The sequence below is a fragment of the Dryas octopetala genome, chromosome 1 (assembly GCF_963921425.1).
Source record: "Dryas octopetala chromosome 1, drDryOcto1.1, whole genome shotgun sequence".
NCBI lineage: Eukaryota > Viridiplantae > Streptophyta > Magnoliopsida > Rosales > Rosaceae > Dryas > Dryas octopetala.
In genome coordinates this window covers 5,936,907-5,950,704 of record NC_141366.1, presented here as the reverse complement: position 1 = coordinate 5,950,704, position 13,798 = coordinate 5,936,907, and the positions used below count along the sequence as shown (strand labels likewise).

The 13,798-nt window shown below is 39.8% G+C and overlaps 3 protein-coding genes across 7 annotated transcripts; 1 reads left to right on the top strand and 2 right to left on the bottom strand.

Annotated features, from left to right (window-relative positions):
• Window positions 1-36: 36 nt before the first annotated feature.
• Window positions 37-3,764, bottom strand: LOC147296971 (uncharacterized). Of its 5 annotated transcripts, none has more exons than XM_086249718.1 (4): window positions 3,617-3,764; window positions 1,718-2,754; window positions 641-1,618; window positions 37-545 (listed from the first exon to the last, which is right to left on the bottom strand). In XM_086249718.1, exons 2-4 carry the CDS (start codon window positions 2,717-2,719, stop codon window positions 507-509), a joined length of 2,019 nt encoding a protein of 672 aa, XP_086105844.1. In that variant the 5' UTR covers window positions 2,720-2,754; window positions 3,617-3,764; the 3' UTR covers window positions 37-506. The 5 variants fall into 5 exon arrangements, with proteins under 5 accessions (XP_086105844.1, XP_086105814.1, XP_086105821.1 ...); XM_086249688.1 differs by having other exon boundaries at window positions 1,718-2,860; window positions 3,617-3,763; XM_086249695.1 differs by lacking the exon at window positions 3,617-3,764 and adding an exon at window positions 3,346-3,599 and having other exon boundaries at window positions 1,718-2,860.
• Window positions 3,765-7,255: 3,491 nt separating this feature from the next.
• LOC147296970 (low-temperature-induced cysteine proteinase-like) lies at window positions 7,256-10,329 on the bottom strand. Its single transcript, XM_086239020.1, has 5 exons — window positions 9,782-10,329; window positions 8,637-8,869; window positions 8,412-8,549; window positions 7,797-8,315; window positions 7,256-7,625 (listed from the first exon to the last, which is right to left on the bottom strand). Exons 1-5 carry the CDS (start codon window positions 10,296-10,298, stop codon window positions 7,485-7,487), a joined length of 1,548 nt encoding a protein of 515 aa, XP_086095146.1. The 5' UTR covers window positions 10,299-10,329; the 3' UTR covers window positions 7,256-7,484.
• Window positions 10,330-12,918: 2,589 nt separating this feature from the next.
• LOC147296969 (uncharacterized) lies at window positions 12,919-13,777 on the top strand (the record flags this gene model as incomplete). Its single annotated transcript, XM_086229880.1, has 1 exon — window positions 12,919-13,777. A coding segment is annotated over exon 1 (672 nt), but the record flags the coding sequence as incomplete, so codon positions are not given.
• Between the last annotated feature and the right edge of the window lie 21 nt (window positions 13,778-13,798).

Sequence of the window (13,798 nt, the reverse complement as noted above, 5' to 3'; positions counted from 1 at the left end):
GTACAAGGAATATGTTGGAATTATAGATAGTTAAACCACAAACAATAAATCCTTGACTGCTTTTGCTCATTAAGCCTTGATTTACAAGTAACTGATGCTACCTCAGCCTTCCAGGAACAAACCATTCCAACTTATCAAAACAAGAACTACAAATTCCTATACATTGGAAATTTGGACATCACAGGAATCCCAACAAACTAGAGTTGCAGTCTGAGATGTAAATATTCCAATTACAAGAAATGAATAGCACATGTGACTTTTGCCTATACGCTACGTCAGTTCAATTTTTAGGAGGAAAAAAAGAAACCAATTGTAGCTGGTGAAAACCAAAAACTGATAACACCATGTTACTCACCTAATATATCATGGGTAAAAACAATTGGAGGAAGAGAACTTCCGCAAAAATAAATACGAAAGACCACACTAACTACCTTTGATTACATCCAAACAAACTTTTCAAACGCAGCCAGTAAGCACGAAGGAAGTTTTGGATGACTTGGGCAGTTCTAACTCTTGGATTGCTTTGAAATATGAGCAATTAATTCCTGTAAATGGGGAGAAAAGTTAGAGCTCCCTTTTGTCACAGAAAGTTTCTTTTGTATGTGAAAAATGTGACACTAATAAAGGGCGGTGAGATTACCTCAGAATAACGCACATGATCATGGTGCAAATTCGAAGTTTTTACAATGGTTTCCCACTTGGTACTGGTGGAAGATGTTTTGGAATCCAGCCTTTTAGTATGCACTTGTGAAAATGAATTTCGCGAAGAAATTGAAGAAAGGGTACACCAAAGCCAAGACTCAGAAGGTGATTTTGGTAGAGGTGGGGGAAGAGGAGACTGTATAGAACTGGCGTCAACATTTCCTTGATCTGCTTTTATAATCTGATCACTTTTCATATCTGGATTTCCATTAGCAATTGAATTTGAACTGTTCAAGGACTTAATTTTCTGACCAAGGCCTAGCTGAGAGTCCTCCACTGCAACTAGTTGACGTTTGAAATGTGATATGTCAGACAATGGAGATAAATTGTCATCAATAGACTCCAATGCTTCGGGTTCCAATGTGCCACCACCCTCCAAATTATTCAGGCATTGGATATCTTGAAACGAAGATTCTGCAGTAGAAGTTTCTTCTATCCCACTTCTCTTTAATAAGGTCTCAAAATCCTCACCAACAGAGTATACTTGTCCTTTGGTATCTACAGAAGTTGAATTTAAACATGATATTTTGGCAGTATTTACAGTATCTACATACAGTGTCTTCTCAATTGTAGGGCTCGGAGAGCCTGACCCTTGTTTATTTCTTTGATGGCTTAACACTTCCTGAAAGCTGTGACCACCTTTGTTATGCAGATTGAACTTACTACTTGCTTTGACACTCTCTTCTTTGGGAACGCCAAGAAACCCCACTCCAGGAAATGGAGACTTGGGTCGATCATTTCGATATGGGGATATGCAAGCACTTCGTGAATGCCTGAAGGGAGATGACCCACCTTTCTTTAGGTCATCAGAGTGTGTAAATCGACTGGATTCACCACCCTGCTTATTCCCAAGCTTCTGCAGTTCAGCTGAATGGGCTCCACGGTCTGATTTTTGCTTATAAGAAGCATCCCAACCCTGCTAATTAGAAAAAACAAGAGACCATCAGCACTGAATATGATTTCTTCTGGTTATTGAAAAAAAAAAAAATTGAAACTGTGAAAGTGTCTTAATAACCTTCTTGAGTGGTTGGCTGTGAGACCGACTATAAGTAGTTTTTCCTGGTCTTACAACCCCAGAGGAGGAAGATGTGAGAGGCCGGGTCCTAACTTTCATCCCTGGAACTGGATTTAAGAGGCACAAAGAATTGCTTAAGCATAACCGAGGAAATAACCCACAACCCTTTTCTGAAATATAGTTAGAGTGATCATACTCATCATCTTCTCCTTCACTTTCTTCCTCTTTATATTGGTCATTTTGCAGTTCCATATGAGCCCCTTTTTCATTAAGTAAGGGCCTCATATCCTCACAAATTACCCTTGTGACTTGTCTTGGTTGCTCAAGTGTTGTATACTGCTTCTTTGTAGCATAATGAGGTGTCTCCAAAGCCATTGCCTTGGCTGCAGGTAAGAAGCGATTCATCATGAAATCTCGAGTTTGTGGATCCATAGTGAAGGCTCTAGATGGCTTCAAATCTGCACCATCAGATTGACTCAGACCAGTTGCACTACAGTTCAAGGAGAAAGACTCTGTAGGGGACAGTGTCTCATGTGCATCAGAATAAACATTATCATTATCCTCTAATTCAAATGCCCCTCTCTCATTTATTCCCTCTTTTGAGTTCTTCAATTCCATCACATTGTCATTCAAAGAATATGCTTTAAAGTGGGGCCTGATCCCATTTTGATCTGCATGATCCTTCTCTAACGGTTGCTTTGTCAAATATATACCCTTTCCAGGGGGAAGCCTAGGGGTAACAGAAGCCTCCTCTGGAGGCTGGAACTCTGGTTCATTGCCTTCCTTAGCTCTTCCTGGGATGTGCTCCCAATGAAAAGGAACTGCAACTGGTTCTGTTACCTGCTCCAAACAAAAGTCTGATTTGTGAGGAAGAGTGTGTCGTCTAATGGGTGTGGAACTCCGAGTTGTCTTGCCGTTGTCTCCACTTGTGGACACTGGTGTTGTAGCAATTCGCCTCACAGACAGTAGTGGTGCATTCAAATTCAGTTTCCCTTCCTCCATCCTAGTTTAAGTCAAGCCAATGCCGTCCAATCCCTCTATAATTCAAAGTTCACCAATTGAGAAAGAAAATGCAGTTGCTAACAACAGGGATGGCAGAAAAGATCGTGGAAAATCGCTTTGCATCCAAATGTAGAGTAATTTCTGAAAAGGAAAAGAATAAAATTGCTAAAACAATCCAGAGTTCTTATTAAATAACTTGCTCAACGCCTGGTATGCTACTTGTAATAGATATGACTTCAAAAATATTTGGAAAGAAAACAAAACTAAAAGAAAGGAAATCTATGCACCGATTTTACTTATAAACAGCAAGCAAATATAACCAGCAGTTGAGGACCAACCAAAAGCCAGCAACACGATTAATTCAAAAAAGAAAAAACACGAAACGAAATTCAGAGTTCCAAATTATTTGTTGTGTTCCATCTTCATCCTTCAAACCAATCAATTAGAGAGTGAATATTCCTTTACCAATAACCAAAAACACCAATGAGAGAATAAAGAAAAAATTGGAAACTAACAAATTGGCTCTTATCAGATAAGCAAAATCCCATATTTTAGAGATTCTAGATGCTGAGATTTATAATTAAAAAACTGACAGAAAAGCATTTACTAGGCTAGATGAATTTTACCTACTCTGACAAAGTGCCATAACCAAAGAATCTCAGTCCTGGTGAAGAAAAATTAACCTTTTCAACAAAAACCTGAAACCCTCATAACAATCCCATCATTATGATCTACCAAACAGTAACCTTGACATGAGAGCCAAAGAAGAAACTCAACTGTGAATCCCAATAGAGAAAACCCAGAATTGACCACAAAGCCAAATTCTAGTATAATCAACACCATCAGTCACTAACCATATCAAAATTAAAAGTTCATTGAAGAAAATAAGAGGCATACCTGTGAGGCTCTCACTGTATGAGAGAGAGTGCAGTTCCTGAATTTGGGTCCGGGATTGATGCCGTAGAGTTTGGGGAATGAGTGTAGCCAAAGAAAGGAGAGAGAGAGAGAGAGAGAGAGAAGTAGCTGAATGTGCTTTTTTTAACTTTTGTTAGTGTGTACATTCATTCTGAGACAAGGAGAGAGTGGACTAGGACTTTAAACGCATGCAGAGGATAAAACTAAAACTACATTGCACTGTACGTTGATGATCATTTTGCTTCCTCTCTGCGTGGTCCCCTTTGAATTTTGATATTTTCTTTTATGTCATATGTGTAATCTGTCTTTTCGTTGTTGCTGGGTTATTTATGAAAAGTCTAGTAACTGAGGGTGGCCTTGGGAGGAGGTCAAGTCACGGACATATAGTTGGGAATACAGAGACGGTTGCTGATCCGAAGCTCTTAACTCCCAAAATCTGCCAATATTTAGTGGGGTCCCACTGAGCAGTGAGCACTGGACCGACCCATTTATTGAATTTTTGAGACCTTTGAGCCCATGACTCCACCTCCACGTAGCACTTATACATCATTGTCAATCATTTTAGAGCAAATTATAATTTAGTACTTCAACTTTACATGTTGTTTCAACTTAATACTCCAACTTTGAAAACTTGTAAAAAAGTACCTTAACTTTCATTTTGTGTCAAAATAGTACCTTCGTTAGTTTTTCCGTTAAATAAACCGTTATTTGCTAACGTAGCAGGGCTATTTTCGTCTTTTTCTCTAAATTTAAAAAATTATAATTTTTTTAAAATTTTTTGAATAAAAAAATTTCTAAAAATAATTAAATAAAAAAATTTCAAAAAAAAAAAAAACCCTTTCCATGCCCCGCTCCCTTCCCCGCCCCTCAGCCATCCCCTCCTCCTCCCCGCCCCCCACTCCCTCCACCCATCCCTTCCCTCCTCCTCCCCGCCCCCAGCCAGCCAGCCCCCAGCCATCCTCCCCCTCTCCCTACCCCGACCCACCCTCTCCCCCACCCCAGTCCCAGCTATCCTTACTCATTCTGTCTCAGCCCCCCACGCCGGTGAGAGAGGTCGATTCAATATTGGCTGTCAGATGCGCGGACTTTGACTCGGGCTCGTCACTTTGACGGAGGAGGAGGAAGGGCCAAGGGAGCTCCGTCGCCAACCTTTGTCCACCAACCTCAGGCCACTGCGCCGTCGCAGGCCGAGCCAAACGGCGTCGTCAGCGTCAAGAACATGCCGGCGAGGTCGTCGATCCCTAGCCCGAGCCCGTGGCAGAGCCCCTACCCGCACGGCGTAGCTGCCAGGCCGCTGCAGGCGGGGGTGTCACCTTTTCCAGCCAGGTCGTCGACGCCGGGGAGGTTCTTCCGGTGGAGGTTCTCGCCTCCTCTCTAGCGAAGCGTTTCGGGCAGGCGAAGCCGAAGCAGAGCCCGATTCCTGAGGAGGAGGTGCGACGAGGTGCGATGGGACAGGGGTGGGGGAGAGGGGGAGGATGGCTGGGGGCTGGCTGGGTGGGGGTGGGGAGGAGGAGGAGGAGGGAGGGGATGGGTGGGGGGAGTGGGGGGCTGCTAAGGGACGAGGGTGGGGGAGGGGAGGGGAAGGGAGGGGCTGGGTGGGGGGCGGGGAAGGGAGGGGGGATGGCTGGGGAAAGGTTTTTTTTTTTTTTTATGAAATTTGTTTATTTAATTATTTTAAGAAATTTTAATTATTTTTTATTAAATTTTTTAAAAAAATATTATTCTTTTTTAAATTTAGAAAAAATGACGAAAATACCCTTGCCACGTCAGCAGATAACGGTTTATTTGACAGAAAAACTAACGGAGGTACTATTTTGATACAAAAATGAAAGTTGAGGTACTTTTTTGTAAGTTTTTAAAGTTGGGATACTAAGTTGAAACAACATATAAAGTTGAGGTACTAAATTGTAATTTGCTCATCATTTTATGTATTGCAAACTGGGTTTTACGCTAAGTAGTGAAAATGAAACTAAAGTTTCATTTGGACCCATTGGCATGTGATGGTTTGGCCCTCACATGTTGCAAGTGATAGTTTTGGAAGAGAGAATTAAGTTATGTATTATTCACAAGTCTGATGTACAAAGAACCTTAATTACAATCAATCAACTATAATAGTGGAAGAAAATTGTAGCCTTGATTATAGTGAAATCGGGAAAGCTTAATCTATGGCCATGGTCAACTAATAGCATCAATCTCAATAAGTGGGGTTGTTAAAATTTGAAATTTAAAAGGTAAAACCTTTTTTGTTTTTCCTCTCTACATATATGGCCACATTAGGTAAGTCACTTATGACTATACATTTATCAATCAAACAGACTACAATATCAACAATGTTTTTCTCCAAAGTTCCCTTAAATTGCGGATAGCACCATATTCCAAACTTGACTGCCATTCTTATTTTTTCTTAATAAAGAAGAGCCATTTTGGGCCGTTTAGTATCTTACTCAATTTAAAAAAAAAAAAAAAAAAATTAAGATTTTTTGTAAATGTGAGTTTTCAAAATTAATTTTAAAAATTTGAAAACTTGATTGGTATGAAATTTGAAAACAATTTGAAAAATGATAACAGCTAAAAAAGAAAGAAGTTATAAAAAAAATAAAAAAAATGATATTTTATAATTAAAAAAAAAAAGACTTGTTTTTTAATTTTTTTCTAAAAATTGTTTTTGAAAATTGTCTACCAAACATGTTTTCTTGACTAAAACATGTTTTTTTTTTGTTTTTGGAAGAAAAAAAATGGTTTTTGAATACGATACCAAACAAGCCCTTCTTTTCTTGTTTGGCTAACAAAATTGGTGACTCGAGTCAGTGCTTACTGCTTGGTTGTATTGCCTAAGTATAAAGGCTTACTGTTCATTCTGTTAGTTTTTAACCAAGATTAATAAAAGCATCTCTGGTTTTTCTCTCAAAACTCTCTCTGTTCTCACGTATTTTATTTTCTCCCAAACACTCTCTTTATGCATAAACCATGAATCTTAGCAACAATTAAGAGTGGCTTGTAGTCTTTTGAAATAAAAATGTACACTTTGTTATACTTGCTCAAATTATGTTGTACCTAATTGGTTAAGTTAAAGATAGTATGGATACTTTTTGTTTTGTACTGTTTTGTTGCTTTGTTTGTGTAATAGTCGCTGGTGTTTTTTCTTTGTAAACTTGTTCTTTGCCTTTGGGTTTGTTTAATGAATTGATGTTTCCTTGGCCAAAAAAAAAAAAAAAAAAAGGTAGTAAGGTAGTAAGGTAGTATGGATACTGGTTCAAAATTAATAGTTGATCCACGCTAGTTCGTTGTAGAATTTTGTGGCAAAACAACTCTTGTAGCAGGAGGGGCTCTTTAAGGACATAGCAGCCTAAGTCCAGAGCGAGAGCATAGGAGGCAAGGCTATCTGCCACTGAGTCCTTTGCTCTTAAATATGTTCCAATCTGCAATTCCAATTTAGTTATTTTTATGGCTATTGTATTTTGTTTTAGCTATTTCTTCATTGTCTGAGAATTCTTGTTGAGTGAGAAGAATGGAAGTTAGTAGAACATGTTACTTAGCTAAAACCCAATAGAATTATAAAGCTAGGACAACAATGTTGAATCTGTCTTTAACCCTTGTGCTATAACTGTAAAATCCATCAAATTTAGCTGTAACAATCAATTTATTCTGTCCATTGCATCATGAGTAGAGAAAAATCACTTTTCTCCTATATGGTTTCTGTTTCTGGTTTTGCTTACAGCATGTGTTCAATGAATCAATGCCCACAATAACATATCTCAAACAAGGATGAACAAAATGCCTATAAATGTAAAATAGCAAGAGCAACAACAACCTTCAAACTTCACAGAAACAAGAAATTCCATTCCCTTTCTCAGCGCATTGCAGCAAACCGGTTCATCTTCCACTGCAGAGGTTGGTATGTCTTCTCTGTTTGCTCTAATTTAGTCCATGGCAACTTGTGCTTGGCCATTTTTCTCTTCTTTGCAGCTACTCCCAGGTAATCTCCATTATGCTTTGTAACAAAAAAAGGTAGACATTAGTCATTAGTTTAACCAAAGGCTGATTCTATTAGTTCAATGTATATACTTTGCAAGGCATTTGACTTGCTACACAATGTTAAGTATTAGTTTTCTGTGTCAAACAAAGAGATGTTGAAATAAAGGCTGATATTGCATTTGCATACCTTAAGACAGAGGCCATCATCAATATCACAAATGGGGTAATCACTTGGGCAGCAGTACTCAGTTCCAGTGCAGCAAACTGCATCCTGATATTCACAGCAACCATAGATGAAGCAGACGTCAAAGAATTCATAGAGGCAACAGCATGTTTCATCAGGTGGACAATAGGAGAAGTCTCCGCAGTCACTTGGTGAAGGAGAGGGAGGTGGTGGTGTCACTGGCGTAGGTGGTGGCGGTGGTGAAACTGGCGTAGGAGGTGGTGGTGGAGTAGATGGGGATGGATAAGGAGAGGGTGCAGATGACTCTTTGGTAGGATATGAAGCCATGGCATTGATTGCACAAAGCCCATATGTCAAATTAGTGTTCCTTCTAATGTAAAAGTATCCATCGATCCCCCAACTAGCCCCCCATGAATTCTTTACTATCCAGTAATCTTCATCACCTTCTGAACCATATCCCACTACTAGAACTGCGTGGTCAATGTCATTTGGATCATCGGAGCAGTCCCCGTCGTAGATTCCCTGATCGAATCACATCAATTTTACAGTTAAATTGTGTCTTTGGTAGCATTTTAGATATCCAAGCCAACAAGTGAAATGAAGAGCAATTAGACTTACTCCTGTGTACAGTTGAAAATCCCAAGCAGAGCCATCCATACCAACACTAACAGGTTGCTGAACAGCAGCACATAAAAGATCACTGTCTGTTTCTCCCACATCTTCATAGCCATCAATGGTCACAACTTTGGTTTCTTCCTGAGCAAGGAAACACACAGATAAGAACAGAGGAAAATGGATGAAATTTGTTCCACACAAAATACAATATATAGGATGGAAGCAAACCTTTGTGGTGTTGCAGGTACCATCCACTCCTGTGTATGGATAATCAGTTTCTGTATCAATACCACCATTACTAATAACCCATTCAAAAGCATAGTCCATATATCCTCCATCACATCCATAGTTGGTACTGTCACAATCCACAAGTTCTTGTTCTGAAAGGCTAATGAGGTCTCCAGTGACTATTGCATTTATTCCTTCAATGGCTCCAGTGCTAGAAAATGCCCAACAACTTCCTGTGAACACAAAAACAGAATAAGGTACAACAGTCAGGTTTTGTATGAAAGCAAAAAATATTATTAAAAAAAAAAAAAAAACCTTAAGCATGACATGTCATTGAAGTTGAACTTAATGTCATTTGCCAAAAACTGAAGGAAGAGGAGAAACGCTAATACTTTTGCCTAAGAAACTTTTTTATCCAATATACTAGTAGTAGCCAGCACCGCAAGACATTTGTAAATTTAATATCTTGAGGTCTGAAAGCTATGTTCATATTTTTATATTAACTTTGTATGCATCACACTACCTAACAGTTTGTTTTTTTTTTTTCTTTCTGTTTTTTTCTTTCTTTAACTATCTAATAAATGTCATGGCCAAAAAAAAAAACTATCTAATAAAATGCTTTTGAAAAAAAAATATATAAAGCATCTTTTAATATTCTAACCATGTGACTTTTGATATCATCAATTGATTGTAGAAATTGAGAGATACCAAGAAGTCAATGGACTGACCAGAAAAGGTGAATGAAGGATGAGCACTAAAGATCCATTTCTTGTCCTTTAGAAACCCAATTACTTCATTCTATTGGTTGAATCTAAATCTCCCATTTTATAGGAAGACATCCCATTTCAATCAATTAAGTATGTTCATACTTGATCATAAATTTTATGTGAGGGCCTATTCTTTGAACACCATAGATGAATGTGCACAAGCTTAGAAACTATGGATATGTAATCCATGGCCAATTAGAAGAACCAATCTAAAGGGAGGACATGTTAAAGTGTTAAACATTATGATTTCTGACAACAACAAAAAACAAGTCCAAAGTGTCCCCTCAATAATATTCAAAGTCATTTTTTTTTACTTGTTAATTTGTTATTGAATTGAAATGTATTTACTAGCTAATGAAATAAATGACTGAAACATACCACAACTGGCTTGGTCCTTGACAGCAGTGACAACTCCCTTTTTCCTCCAATCCAAAGATGAAGGAGCAGCACATGACTGCACTGCTTTCCCCTGCATTATCCTCATCGGACTGTTCCTTTTGCTGGTGGGCATTTTCACCTTTTTAGACAAATAAATCTGCCTAAACTCCTCATTGCTCAAATCAGCAAACCCATTCAACCCCACCCTCTGACTATCATGTGCATTAGCTGCAAACTTTTTCTTTGCATTCTTCTCCAACACAAACTTGAGGTTCCTCTTAAAATTCTCAAACCTCTTCTCCCTCTCCTCATCGTGCCTATACACCTTTCTGTGCTTCTCTCTCCAGAGTCTGAAGAGCTCCACCAGTCTCTCTTCTGCAGGAAAGTTGTCCACTAGTACTTGGTCATGTCCTCCCACTATGGAGTATTCACTAGGGAGGCTATAACTATAAGAGAAGCAGGCTAGTGATGCCCAGATGAAGAAAGCAAGAGCCAGTTCAATTTTGTGGGAACCCATTTTCTCAATTGGGCTTCCACTTCTGATGATTGATTTTGATCCATCTTCATTCTAATGTATATAAGGTGGAGACTGAACGGCAAGCCAACTGCAATTAATACCCAGCCTACCAGTCAAACTGAAACATTTTTCATATAAATTCTTACAAAGTTGGTAGTATAAAGTAACTTGTCCTAAGACCAGAATTTGTTGGTGGGTAGTCGTGAACTAGCTATCCGTCTGCTGCTCAGACCCTTTGACTTGAGAGTGGAAGACTGGAAGCACAGAGAGACCTAACATTCAACCTAAGTACCTAACCTTTTTGTGAAGCTCGAAACAATGAGATGTGTTGGGAAGCTGTACCGTACAAAAATTAGTGAATACTATATAAAAAAGGCTTATTATGATTTTTGCCCCCTGAACTATGATCCCATTCCTAATGTGCCCCCTGACTTTTTAATTTTATCAATTTACCCCCTAACAGTTACAACGTTAGTCTAATGTGCCCCTTCTTCCAATTTCCGTCATGGGTTCCGTCTATTTTGCTGATGTGGCAGGGTAAATTGGTCATTTCGACCTCCCTGGACCATTCAGCAGCCCAGCCTTTTCCACCTAGACAGCCCCCAAATGCCACATACCCACATGTGGGACCCACCCGCTGCCAGCTCAGCTCACGTAGGGACCCAGCCTTATTGGGTCAACTGGATCGATCTCCATCAAACAACTCATCGCATCCCCTCCGTTTTCAGAAGATTCTCTGCAATTAGGGTTCCATCATCGCATCGCCCATCGCCTCCTTTCTTCAGAAGTGAAGCCGAGATTCTCTGTGGGATTTTGAGCTGATTTGGTCAAGTGAGGTCTGAAGATTCGTTTGCCAGACAAAAGTAAGTTTTTTTGAACTTTTGGAACTGTTAGGGTTTTCGACTTTTGGAACTTTTGGAACTGTTTGGTTTGTTTTATTGTGTATCGATGAGTGGTGTGCCATGTGCAAGATTCTTTGCATTTTAAAGCTTTTTTGAACTTTTGGAAGTGTTAGGAATTGTTTATTGCTTTAGACCCCAATTTTCAACGAATGTGGTCCATGGTTGGTGTGGTGTCGTGTACTTGTGTAATAGTGGGTTGGGGGTTTAATTGGGGGTTGTTATCTACCATTCAATATGTCAATTTATTTGTCTTTTACCTGGTGTTGCAACTTTATGGTTTTGGATTGGTTGGTGTCGTGTCTTTTAGTGCATAAATGAGGAGGGTGGTGGAACATACTTGCAGTGAAAAAAACTTAATATATGCTGCCAAGGGTTGTTACACACTTACACACTTACACACTTACATGCTGCCAAGGGTTGTTACACACTTACACCTAATAAATTTCATTAAACATACTTGCAGTGAAAAAAACTAAGAGGAGGGTGGTGGAACCTGCTGATGGCGAAAGGGAGAATGTGATTGAGGTGGAAAGTGAGTCTGAAGATGATAATGCAGATGATGGTGAGTCTGAAGATTATAATGCTGAGGAGAGTGAGCCTGAAGATGAAGATGATAATGCTGAGGAGGGTGAGTCTGAAGATGAAGATGCTAATGCTGAGGAGGGTGAGTCTGAAGATGATGAGGAAGATGATGCAGATGATCCTTTGTTTGAGGATGAATTTTATGGGGTTAGTGATGAAGAGATTAGGCTAGTGAGGGATGATGATAGGCTATTTGAGGGATACATAGACCCCACTGCTGATGACAGAGACCCTAATGCTGAATTGGATGATAATGTGGTTTCGGATGAGGAAATTGATGATGAGGTGAGGACACCAGACAACTCATCAGATGAAGATCTTCCTCAGCAGGGCACTGCACTTAAAAGACCAAAGAGGAGACTGCCCAAGTTTCATGAATTCAATGAGGATGTAGACCTAAAGGACCCTCATTTTAAGTTGGGAGACAAGTTTGCCACTGCTAATTTGTTTAGAAGGGCTGTTAAAGAGTTCTCACTGAAATGTGGTAGACAAATTGATTTTGTGAAAAATGATAAAAATGCAGTAAGGGCAGTTTGTAAGAAGAAGTGTGGGTTTGTTGTGTTTGCATCCTTACAGAATGGTAGTTCTGAGTTGTATGTGAAGACCTTGGTGGGCAATCATGTTTGCAATAAGGAAACAGTGAGCAAGCATCTCACTGCAGATTGGCTTGCAAAGAGGTATATGACTCAACTTGCTTACAACCCGAGATGGGAGCTGAATTCATTCAAGGAACAGGTCCTAAATGAGACAGGGATAAATGCACAAGCCTCATTGATCTACAGAGCAAAGGCTAAGGCCACTGTGTTACTTGAGGGAACATATATGCAACAATATGGACAAATGTGGGACTATTGTGCTGAGTTGTTGAGGAGAAATAGGGGAAGCACAGTGATATTGAAGACATCTGGTGGTGAGCAAGATGCTATTAGGTTCCAGAGGGTGTACATTTGTCTTGGTGCCTTGAAGAGAGGTTTTTTAGAGGGATGTAGGCAACTAGTTGGGCTGGATGGGTGTCACATCAAAGGACCTCATCCTGGACAGATTCTAAGTGCTGTTGGGATAGATGCCAACAATGGCATGTACCCAATAGCATATGCTGTGGTTGAGGTGGAGAATTATGAGACATGGTACTGGTTTCTGGAGCTGCTGGGGGGTGACTTGCACATTGAAAATTCGCATCATTGGGCATTTTTAAGTGACAAGCAGAAGGGACTTATAGATGCCATCAAGGATCAGTACCCCGAGTCAGAGCATAGACATTGCCTTAAGCATTTATATGCTAATTTCAGTCAAAAGCACAAAGGTTTGGCATTGAAGAAGCAAATGGAGAAAATAGCAAGGGCCACCACACTGGAGTGGTTTGATGCTGAAATGAAGAAGATGCTTGAATTGGATGAGGCTGCTTTTAAGTGGTTGCATGAAAAGGATCCTAAGAATTGGGCTCTTTCTCATTACAGTACCCAATTCAAGTGTGACAAGATGCTTAACAACTACTGTGAGGCCTTCAACATGGCTATATTGGAGGCTAGAGATAAGCCCATTCTGACTTTGTTGGAAAGGATTAGAATGTACTTGATGTTGTTAACAGCCACTAGAAGGGCAGGTGTTGAGAGGTGGCATCATGAGGTAGGTCCTAGGGTGGTTAAGAAATTGAATGACATTAGAGATGAGGCAAGGTGGTGCATTCCAAGACCAGCAGACAAGCACAAATACCAGGTTATCCAGCATGGTGGCAACAGGAGCTTTGTGGTTGATTTGGTCCAGCATACTTGTTCATGTAAAGCTTGGGACCTAAGTGGGCTGCCATGTGTTCATGCTTGCTCAGCTATAAGCTACTTCAATAGGGATCCCCTTGAGTATGTGGACAATTGTTACAAGAAAGATGCTTACATAAGAACCTACAGGGAGCTGATTGAGCCAATGCCAAGTAGTGATCAGTGGAAAAATACTGGAAAAGCCCCAATGCTAGCACCACTTTACCACAAGCAGCCAGGTAGACCTAAAAAGTCAAGGGTT